Source organism: Panulirus ornatus, chromosome 44 (assembly GCF_036320965.1).
Source record: "Panulirus ornatus isolate Po-2019 chromosome 44, ASM3632096v1, whole genome shotgun sequence".
NCBI classification, from domain to species: Eukaryota; Metazoa; Arthropoda; class Malacostraca; order Decapoda; family Palinuridae; genus Panulirus; species Panulirus ornatus.
Window position 1 is genome coordinate 14,185,293 of NC_092267.1, and position 12,281 is coordinate 14,197,573.

The window sequence follows — 12,281 nt, forward strand, 5'->3', positions numbered from 1 at the left end:
GGTATGACCCTTGAGCACGACGGTACGACCCTTGAGCACGACGGTATGACCCGTGAGCAAGACGTTACGACCCTTGAGCACGACGGTACGACCCTTGAGCACGACAGTACGACCCTTGAGCACGACGGTATGACCCTTGAGCACGACGGTACGACCCTTAAGTACGACGGTGCGCCCTTCAGCACGACCCTTTGACGTGACCCACCGTGTTCACAAAGGACAGCATATGATAACAGGTACTGCAAACCTGATTCAGGAGATATCAATATATCAGATTCAAGATGGCGGCGTAGCTAGTCTTTGGCAGCGTTGCAAGATTTATCAAGTCACACACAGTCGCTTACAATCCAGTCATGGAATCCTCGTCAAATGATCAGATTAATTCTAAAGTATTCAAAACTACACTTACGAAAAAAATTATATTCAGAGAGCGGGACGACAGCCAAAAAATCACATAATTACCCTGGCTTCCCAACCTTGTAATTCACGTCAAAATATTTGTGCTGAATACCATTATGAATTGTCCTTCAGCATTCTTTTTCCCCCGTCGAGCATCGAGCCCCAGCCTCCCCCACTCCACCACAGTCAGGCAAGCCGGCAGGGGAGCAGCGGCGAGCCCAGTAATGATAGCGCGATAAGTGGTTCATTAGCGCGCGTTTAATTACACGGAAGCAGCTATCAGCGCATGGCCGCTAGCGTGTGTTTAGCGGGAGTCGCTTGATAAAGAAATCATTCCGCTCAAGTGATGTAATGAGGAATAAATCACAGAGCGCGGGGCTCTTCGGTGTAATAAACAGCTCTCGTTAGCCGCCATTCACAATTTTCCGTTCAAAGACGCACAATTACGTGGCGCGACCGCCCTCCGAGCCTCCAATTATAGCGTGATCAGCTCGGATCCCACTCTATAAAATTTGAGTTTGTGTGGCATATTGAATGAAAACAGCGAGGCTTCCTCGACCCTCATATGGCAACATCACCCTGGTTAGTAAAGAACCAATCACATCCCGCCATTGATTCCACCTCGACCAATGAACGCGCAGCTCGCTCACCGCTAGCTGCCCGGGGGCGTTACCAACCAGTGTCACATTCAGCGTTCACATTCACAGTTGTTTTGAAAATATATATTTTTTTCGTCACGAGAATGTGGCTAGTGTTACTAAAATATATCAAAAATATCCTATAATTTACCAAACTATCACCAATGAACTTATACACGAGCAGGCAGTGTCTTGCGGACAAGAATAATACACCATATTCTTACGTTTTGAAACTAAGATTTCAAGGAATTTATGAAATAAACTGAAAATCTTCTGACGACCTGGCAAAGAGAATATCCGAGGGGAGGCACTTGCCTAATGGCATCATTTTCTGCGCCAATTTGCTCACAATTTGAATAGAAATTAAGTGTTTACGCACCCGCATCAAAATCTTTTGGTCTCTTACGTCACCACTTTGGTTGGGCCAATGAGAACGTGCCTATACCGGGAGCCGACCAATCATCGCGCGCTACTCCTGAAAAGAGAAGATTTGCGGTAATATACATTGAATTGTTGGTGTTATCGCCGACATTTGACGTTAAGATTGATATTGGGATGTGTAAACAAGGCGGGCGGGCTGACACACACCCCTGCCACACCTCCTGCAGCTCAGAACCTCGCTTCTCGCGCCCCCATCATCCCCCAGAGGACCTGCCTGAAGGAGTGTGGACGCAGAGGTAGTCTACGGATACGCTACGCGCGGGCTTGAAGCTTCTTCATTCCATTAATCGCGCTCTTGTGACTGGCTTTAATCATGGACGCAGTCAAGTGAAGGAGGAGGGTTTAACTCCTGGAAACAGCGAGTTCTCTGACTTTAAAAAAGAAAGTGAAGAAAAATTACCCAATACTTTTGAACTTTTTTTTTTTTCTCTGCCAAGGGCGTCGTCACACGGAAACACGTGGCCGCCCGCCCGCCCGTGCGAGCCTGGGCTCCCTCCTCACCTCTCTCGCACGCCCGCAGAAACACTTGAAGTGTTGGTGTAGAAAACTCGGGTGCGGTTGCCAGTGTTGTCGCCCGACGTATGATGCTGGTTGGTGACTTGCCTGACGACCCAGCCAGCCAGCCAGCCAAGCCCCTCGCCTCCTCCCGACTTCCAAGGACCCGCGATGGTTCTGTGAGAGACTAGTTTGACGACAGAGTATTAATCATCGCTCAGTTCTGGTCAGTTCAGGAGGACATGTTGGCCATCCGCTGATTCCTGCTGACCTTCGCTGCAGACGCGACCTGGCGGGAACAGAGGATGGGGCAGGGTGGTTCCTGGTGCCCGCTGGTGCTGTGAAGGTTCCCCTGCCGCCCGCCATGAGCGGAAACAAGTCCTTCCTGATCCGCGACCTCCTCGGTGACGTCCTGACCCCACCAGCGTCCGCCGCCCCCCGCCTGACCCACGCGGCCCAGCACAGGTGTCGCCTCCCGTCCGGCTCGCCAGCAGGAGCCGCCTCCACCGACCTCACCACCACCAGCGGCGGCGGCCGACCGCCGCCCGGCTCACCAGGAGCGGCCGCCTCTCCTCCTCCTCCGTCGCCCGCCCGCTCTTCTCCTGACGAAGGTTAGTGACGGGACTTGGGTCCTCTTGAGGAATCAACCATTTTCCCTGACTTCCTTTTGGTAGTTTAAATGGATACTACACGTCCTTAAATTGGTCATCTTGGATGCAATACGCAAGATCGCCCACACCTTCGGCAGGATGTACACAAGTATGATCGCAAAATGTACGCTATGGTGAATCTTCATACCAATTATTATCATTATTATTATTATTATTATTATTATTATTATTACTATTATTATTATAATTACAATTATTGTCATTATTATATATATATATATATATATATATATATATATATATATATATATATATATATATATATATATATTTAGCGTTGAGTGATTATCATGTTTAAATACAGCGTGGACAACGCTAAACCTAGTTCTGGTGTGGGACAACGATAAATCCCGCTTAAAATGAGACACGTGCGTTAAAACCATCTAGTAAGTGTGGTAAAAACCACAGTCAGACCTGTTTAATTCCTGAGGAGGAAGTAAAACTGGTTTGCCTGTGTCTAGGCTGGTCTGAGGTTCATCAGAAAAAAAAATAAAAAGTTTATGAATACAAAAGTCTAATACATCATATGCGAGATATGAAATGCATTCTGAATAATGTATAACTTGTTTGAATGTGGAGTGGGCGATGTATGAACTGTTCGAATGTGGAGTGAACAAGGTATTAAGTGTTTGCATGTGGAGTGAACACTGTATAACCTGTCTGCATGTGGAGTGAACAATGTTAACTTGTTTGCATGTGGCGTGTGCAATGTATAACTTGTTTGCATGTGGAGTGAACAATGTATAATCTCTTTGAACGTGGATTTGAACGTCCCTGAATGTGGATTGAACACAACTGAACACATCGTCAAGGAAGATACAAGAATGAGACAGAAGACGTACAACAGTCAGCTGATATACAAGGAAGAGACGTAGCTAAGAATTTCTTTTTTTTTCTTTTCTTTTTTTTGCATATATATATATATATATATATATATATATATATATATATATATATATATAATGTAGAATGTTTAATATTTACCAGGTGTTTTATGTGGACAGTAAAATATCAAATACATAGAAATTAAATCCTCTTCAAATATAAGAAAATCAGAATAATTTCCTAATTATGGACTGAATAATCTCCCAGCAAATTTACCATCGTATTTGATGTTCACCTTCCCGTTCTACCAAACTTTCGCTCAGAGAAGTGATCATATAACAAGCTGGTGTCTAACTGTTCTAAAAAATTTATAGTAAATTCTGGAAGCAATGTTTATAGAAGGTTACACGTAAGTGTGGAAGACATTTTGATTTGTATCCATATGTTCGAATATATCTGGGGTGATATTCTATACCTGTGTTGTAGAAAATGCCTGCTTAATATTCCCATTTACAGACCCTTGTTTAGTATATATATATATATATATATATATATATATATATATATATATATATATATATATATTCTTTCTTTTAAACTATTCGCCATTTCCCGCGTTAGCGAGGTAGCGTTAAGAACAGAGAACTGGGCCTTTGAGGGAATATCCTCACCTGGCCCCCTTATCTGTTCCTTCTTTTGGAAAAAAAAAAAATTATATATATATATATATATATATATATATATATATATATATAAATTGTACTTTGTCGCTGTCTCCCGCGTCAGCGAGGTAGCGCAAGGAAAATGACGAAAGAATGGCCTAACCCTCCCACATATACATGCATATACATACGCGTCCACACACGATATATATATATATATATATATATATATATATATATATATATATATATATATATATATATATATATATATATATCCTCCCTGGGGATAGGGGAGAAAGAATACTTCCCACGTATTCCCTGCGTGTCGTAGAAGGCGACTAAAAGGGGAGGGAGCGGGGGGCTGGAAATCCTCCCCTCTCATTTTTTTTTTTATTTTTCCAAAAGAAGGAACAGAGAATGGGGCCAGGTGAGGATATTCCCTCAAAGGCCCAGTTCTCTGTTCTTAACGCTACCTCGCTAACGCGGGAAATGGCGAATAGTTTGAAAGAAAGAAAGAAATATATATATATATATATATATATATATATATATATATATATATATATATATATATATATATATATATATATATATACCATTTCCCGCGTAAGCGAGCTAGCGTCAAGAGCAGAGGACTGAGCCTTAAAGGGGGAAAACCTCTCACTTGGTCCCCTTCTCTGTTCCTTTTCTTGGAAAAGTGCAAACTGGAGGGGAGGATTTCCAGCCACCCGCTCCCTCCCCTTTTAGTCGCCTTCCACGACACGCAGGGAACATGTGGGAAGTATTCTTTCTCTCCTTATCCCCGGTGTGTCTCTCCAGCAAGGTGTCTAGTGCTGCCCTTCTACTGAGATTTCTCGTGTCTCAGGAGGTTCCAGCTGGGCTCAGCCATACGTCCTTCCTCACTATCTCCTTATTCCATAGGTCTGACCTCTCGCTGGAAGTCTGACCCGTGTTCCCTCGCTCATCGCTACCCAGGTCTGCACGGAGCCAGATCAAATACGAGTGAATCCACTGCATTTTCAGAAACCTTTTTTTTTCTTTTCCTCCCTCAAATGTCTTGAGCATTTTTACTGACCATGTCCTTGTAGCTGGGGGTCTCTCTGCTCTTACCATCATATGTTTTGGATTTATAATTTCAGTCCAGACTTCATTTTCCTCTATGTCTCTCTCTCTCATCTTTCCATCAAACTTCTCACCCTCTGGTAGCCTTTTGATTTTCCGGCTCAACAGAGTCGTCTTCTTCCACATCTCCCTAACGTAAGGTGTGGAAACTGACTGCGAACGCATCTGAAGCTTTATCTCAGGCTTATCTGAAGCTTCGATAGGCCGTTTCCACAACCCCAGCTTCATACAGAGCAGCGGCAGCAAAATTCTATTGACCTCAATCCATTTTTTTTTTCGTGAATGTTTAAATTCTTTGAACCTGGAGTAAACGTGTTTACTCATGCCATTCTATCTTTTTTTTCCCTAGTGTTGATTTCTCGCCCTACTGTACCACACTCACGTGAAAAGCATAACACTGTCATGCACCCACAGCTGGACCTTGTCTGCATCTGTATAGAAAACATGAAATACGTATTTCATAAAAGATGGTACGTAATGAAGAGAAAATAGATGTAATTTTTTCGATTTTGTACACTTTGATGTACTTTTGAATTCGTATTGTGTCTTGAAACATCACTTTTGTTGAATGCCTGGGAATTATATTGGTCATGTTCACCATGGCTGGGATGGGACTCTTCGTGTAGCGGTCTGTACCAGCTGGGATGATATTCACCATGGCTGGGATGGGACTGTTCTTGTAGCGGTCTGTACCAGCTGGGAAGATGTTCACCGTGGCTGGGATGGGACTGTTCTTGTAGCGTTCTTGTAGCGGTCTGTACCAGCTGGGATGATGTTCACCATGGCTGGGATGGAACTGTTCTTGTAGCGGTGTCTACCAGCTGGGATGATGTTCACCATGGCTGGGATGGGACTGTTCTTGTAGCGGTCTGTACCACCTGGGATGGGGCCCGATGCTCTTGTGGTGCCGAACTGCAACTAGGGGACGAGGGATCTCTGGTGGCAGGAGTATAACGGAGGCGGGGATGGTGTTGTATGGAATCAGTGTTACCACCTTAAAATACCTCATGACCGACCTATTCACCAGACTGTGTCGGCCAAGTGGGCGACGGTACGTCCGTACGAACGACGGAACCTTCGCTCTCTTGACGTGGTGAAGAATCGTATACGTCAAATATTGGCACACTTCACCAGAGGAGAAGAAGAAAACAACGCGATTTTAGGACGTGGGTCGTGAATTAGGCCCTAGGCTCGTACCGTCGTGCTTAACTGTCGTAACCGTCGTGCACTACGGTCGTACCCGTCGTGCACAAGAATTTAACACAGATACAAATCAAACTCTAAATTCGAAGATGGTTTAGTGAGTCTACTTCATTAACTACGTCAGCATGGTTTAGTGAGTCTACTTCATTAACTACGTCAGCATGGTTTAGTGAGTCTACGTCACTAACTACGATACGGAAATACAATCTGAAACATAGTAAAAAATTATACGTACATTTCAGCAGAGTCCCATAGAACAAAATATTATGTATAACACAAACGTTTCCCCGTACAAGAGCCTGGCGTACACAACACAAACGTTTCTCCCTACAAGAGACTGGTGTATACAACACAAACGTTTCTCCCCACAAGACTGGTGTATACAACACAAACGTTTCTCCCCACAAGAGACTGGTGTATACAACACAAACGTTTCTCCCTACAAGAGCCTGGTGTATACAACACAAACGTTTCCCCCTACAAGAGACTGGCGTACACAATACAAACGTTTCCCCCTACAAGAGACTGGTGTATACAACACAAAAGTTTCTCCCAACAAGAGACTGGTGTATAAAATACAAACGTTTCCCCAACATTAGACTGGTATACACCATACAAACGTTTCCCCCTACAAGCAACTGGTGTATACAACACAAACGTTTCCCCCTACAAGAGACTGGTGTATACAACACAAACGTTTCCCCCTACAAGAGCCTGGCGTATACAACACAAACGTTTCCCCCTACAAGAGACTGGTGTATACAACACAAACGTTTCCCCCTACAAGAGACTGGTGTATACAACACAAACGTTTCCCCCTACAAAAGCCTGGTGTACACAACACAAACGTTTCCCCCTACAAGACAGAATGATGTATTGTGTTACATTTCCCCCCTTCCCCCTCTCATGGTTTCCAACGTTCGTCAGGTATACATGGATGACGGAGTCTTAATCCAAGTGTGTGGGAAGGCAAATGAGGATTGGGCCGAGGAGTGAAGGAACATCCCCAAGGGGAGTCTGGTGCCGTACGTTTAGAGGGGAAAACTGTCCGCAAACCTCGAGTAACTGGATCGTACTTAAAAGTCTACGCGTTCCGATATCGTACGTCAACCGTTAACAACGTACATCACAGGCGAACTGGGGTCACACGTCTGGGGACACTCGAACCTAACCTAAACACAGAGGCTTGGATCGAGGAGGGTCCAGACATGGAGGAAATAAAAAAAATCGTTACCTTGGAATGAGTAGAACAGAGCTGCTACAGGGAGAGGATGAGAAAGAGAGAGAGAGAGAGAGAGAGAGAGAGAGAGAGAGAGAGAGAGAGAGAGAGAGAGAGAGAGAGAGACGTCCCTCGAGTTTCTAAATCATCTGGACAATGTTGGCAGCGACCAGTTCTCCTGGGGACGCTCGACCACAGTAACCCCACAGGCCATGACAGGAAGCTGAGTACGAGGAACACACACACACACACACACACACACTTCCGTGATGTAGCAGTTTGCGTTGGTGACCATGAGTCAGCACGGACTCGACACGGGGGGGTCGTCGAAGCTCCACGGGTTCGAACCCTGGACGCGGCAGTCGGTCCACAGCCAAGCCTAGGTGTTCACCCTCCCCTTAAGGGAGAGCTGGTCGATACATGGGAACCACGATTGGCCTACTGGGGGGGGGGGGGGGGGTTCGAGAATAAACACACACACACACAGCAGTGAATACATGGTACATAAACAACAAGGGTAGGAGATGGGGAGACACGAGAGTAAAACTCTCTCCCCACAACACACAAATAGTAATCACCCCTCCACACACAGCCACACCCACACCCACACACACAGCCACGTGGCAGGGGAGGTCTAATCACCTTAGCGTAACGAGCGTTTGTCCGTCGCCGGCGCTGACCGTCATTATCCTCGTTAGTGTGTGCCTACAGTACTACCTCCATCCCTTAACCCCTTAATTACCGTCCAGCCCCTTGCTCCTCACCCCTTAGCTACTGCCCAGCTCCCACAACCACCCATAACTACCCACCAGTCCTAACTATCCCCCCCTAACTACACCCCAATCTTGTCCTTCCCCGTAACTACCCCATCAGCCTTACCACTGCCCCCTAACTACCTATCACCTTTACCACACACCCCTAACTACCCCCAGCCTTACCACACACCCCTAACTACCCCCCAGCCTTACCACTCCCCCCTAACTACCCCCAGCCTTACCACTGCCCCCCTAACTACCCCCAGCCTTACCACTGCCCCTCTAACTACCCCCAGCCTTTACCACTGCCCCCCTAACTACCCCCAGCCTTTACCACTGCCCCCTAACTACCCCCCAGCCTCACCACTCCCCCCTAACTACCCCCCACTTCCCTTAACTACCCATCAGCTTCACTCCTCCTCCCCCCTCCCCTAACTACCCATATCAGCCTTACCACTCCCCCCTCCCCCCTAACAAGCCCCAATCTGCCGTAGTGCCGGCTAATCTAGCAGCCTCCCCCCCCCCCCCAGCCCACCCCAGGAGAGAGATAAACACCATCATTTATCGCATCCCCTCCACCCCCAGCACCACCCCCTTACCCCCAAACAACCCTTCTAACCCCCGTATCCTTCCATCCTCCACTGCCCTCCTATCCTCTATCCCCCGTCCTCCACACCGTCCCTATTAACACCCCCAATCTTTCGTCCCCTTCGTCTAGACTATCCCTTACTGCCCCTCCACCCCCCTGCCCTCGTGCCCCCACCAGCCAGACTATCCCCCTATCCACCACTATCCCTGGTCCCACACCTGACCACAATCCTCGCCACACACACGCCAGGCGTCACTGCTCCAGTGGGTGGATACCACGCAATAATCTCAGCAAATAAGAGAGCGAGTGATCCGCGCCGTAATTACCGCTTGTTAGGCTGTTGTAAGCGTCTAATTGGGTGGTTGGGGGGGATGGGGCCAGTTAACGCGGACTACTACTAGTCTCCGCTCGTGATGGTAACGCTGCTGCTGTTTGCGCTGAGGTTGCTAATGCTGCTTCTGTTGCTGTCTGTCCTGATGGTGTTTAGCTGCAGCTGTTTATGCTGAAGTTGCTAGAACTGCTTCTGTTGCTATTGGTGATACTGCTGATACCGCTAGGCTGCTGTTGGTGATCCTGATAGTGCCCACGTTGGTGATGCTGCTGATACCGCTAGGCTGCTGTTGGTGATGCTGCTGATACCGCTAGGCTGCTGTTGGTGATCCTGATAAGTGCCCACGTTGGTGATGCTGCTGATACCGCTAGGCTGCTGTTGGTGATCCTGATAAGTGCCCACGTTGGTGATGCTGCTGATACCGCTAGGCTGCTGTTGGTGATGCTGCTGATACCGCTAGGCTGCTGTTGGTGATCCTGATAAGTGCCCACGTTGGTGATGCTGCTGATACCGCTAGGCTGCTGTTGGTGATGCTGATAGTGCCCACGTTGGTGATGCTGCTGATACCGCTAGGCTGCTGTTCATGCTGTCCCTGCTGTTACTGCTACGTCCGTGCGCGTTTTCTGTTACTAATACCGTTGCCGGTACTGTTAACGGCGCTGGTAACTACTGTCACTTCACGTTCGAGGCGCTTTTAAAGATGTCCCCATATCGGCCGCGCCTTACTTAACAAGGGAGGTCATCGTACGCAAGGGAGCTAAGTTATCGTACTTCCAAATTTCCCTCGATCACTCTTTCCCTCGTTGTCCTGGTGTCGTACACGTCCCGGGGGATTGATCTGCGTACGGAGGGAGTTACATGATCTTGCTGGAAGGGTTTTCATCCGCCTCACTCAAGGGTTAAGGGGGGTAATTAAGAAGTTAAGAGGCAAGTGGCTTGCTGGAAGCGACGCCTTCCTGTTGCAATCAGTCGCGGAAATGAAGGTTTTGGCGGGAATTCTCCGCCGTGATTCTACTGTCACTAAGGAATTCTCTTTCAAAAAGCCACTTTACCTTCAGTTCTATCACCATCCTCTCACTGCTTTCACCGTCATGTGACGACACTTTCTCGTTTTCCAAACCTTTCGTTTCGCATGCGTGAGGGGTAGTTTGTTGAGTCACTGTGACACGTTCTTAACTCGTTACCAACACTTGATTGGTTAGGTTGTTTGGGCTTTTGACCCATGAGCTGCTAAGCGTCAATCTGGGCGTCGACAACAAGACATAATGCCACTGACCTTCAAATTCTTTTGGATCCAACAGGTTTCTGGGGTCAGGATCTTAAACCAACAGGTTTCTGGGGTCAAGACCTTAAACCAACAGGTTTCTGGGGTTAGGACCTTAAACCAACAGGTTTCTGGGGTCAAGACCTTAAACCAACAGGTTTCTGGGGTCAGGACCTTAAACTAACAAGTTTCTGGGGTCAGGACCTTAAACCAACAGATTCTTTAGGGTCAACACCTTAAACCAACAGGTTCTCTTGGGTCAGGACCTTAAACCAACAGGTTTCTGAGGTCAGGACCTTAAACCAACAGGTTTCTGGGGTCAGGACCTTAAACCAACAGGTTCTCTGGGGTCAGGAACATAAACCAACAGATTGTCTAGGGTCAGGATCTTAAATCAACAGGTCCTCTGGGGTTAGGATCTTAAATCAACAGGTCCTCTGGGGTCAACACCTTAAAACAACAGGTTCTCTGGGGTCAGGACCATAAACCAACAGGTTCTCAGGGGTCAGGACCTTAAAACAACAGGTTCTCTGGGGTCAGGACCATAAACCAACAGGTTCTCTGGGGTTAGGAACCCCCCATAACAGGTGCTATGCCTACACAGACATTCAGTAGTCATCCACTGGCTATACGTATCAACACTGGCGTTCCTCAAGGTTACGTCTCGTCTCCTACGCTCGTAACAATATTGCCTTTCCTCCACATACAGGTATACTTACTTCAGTGAAAGTATTCTTCCTTCATTTGAGATATTCTTCCTTCATCTGAGATATTCTTCCTTCAATTAACAAATTCTTCCTTCACATGAGGTATTCTTCCTTCATTTGAGATATTCTTCCTTCACATAAGGTATTCTTCCTTCATTTGAGGTATTCTTCCTTCACATGAGATATTCTTCCTTCACTGAAGATGTTCTTCCTTCATCTGAGGTATTCTTTCTTCTTTTAAGGCATTCTTCCTTCATTTCCTCCACAGCCAGGGACAATACATAGTGTGTGGGTGACCTTAGAACCATCCTCAACCCCTGATGAAGCTGTCAACGATTGTTCCGTTCCTGGATGTAGTTTGAACGACGTTAACGACCCTAATGACCCGGGCAGTTCGACAGGCCCAAACAACCATCCAACCATCTGTCATTCCCATTTTCTTTCAATCGGTTTCTACACAAGTGATGAGGTTGTTCGCTATTCCCTCAACATGACACTGATGGCTCTCTCTCTCTCTCTCTCTCTCTCTCTCTCTCTCTCTCTCTCTCTCTCTCTCTCTCTCTCTCTCTCTCTCTCTCTCTCTCTCTCTATGCGTGCGTGCGTGCGTGTGCGTGAATAACCAGGCATCCCATTTTCTAAACCTCGACGGCAGTAATATCCTCCACCAATCAAAAGTCTGATCGCCAGGGTATAATTACCCCGGCCAGCTTGCATCGGCACGACCCATGGTAATTACTGCCACGCTAATGACTGCCTGACATCAGCCCTTGTCATCACACCGTGGGAAAGGCAATTATGGATTACCGTCCACCGATCTCCCGTTTTTCGTTTTCTTTTTGTCATCCCCCCCCCCCCCCCCCCATGGTCATGCCTCGTGTACCTGTGCCTGTTTGTCTGTTTTCCTTCGTCCGTGTGTTTGTTCCTATGTTTGTGCGTCTGTGTCACATCTGGGAATCG

General features: G+C 46.9%; 1 protein-coding gene across 1 annotated transcript in view; it reads left to right on the top strand.

Annotated features, from left to right (window-relative positions):
* The first annotated feature begins 1,520 nt into the window (after positions 1-1,520).
* Positions 1,521-12,281, top strand: part of LOC139762770 (uncharacterized) — a 28,547-nt gene continuing 17,786 nt past the window's right edge. The window contains exon 1 of the mRNA XM_071687901.1: positions 1,521-2,584. Within this exon, the coding sequence (XP_071544002.1) occupies positions 2,338-2,584 (247 nt within the window). The 5' untranslated portion in view covers positions 1,521-2,337. The remainder of the gene's footprint in view (positions 2,585-12,281) is intronic.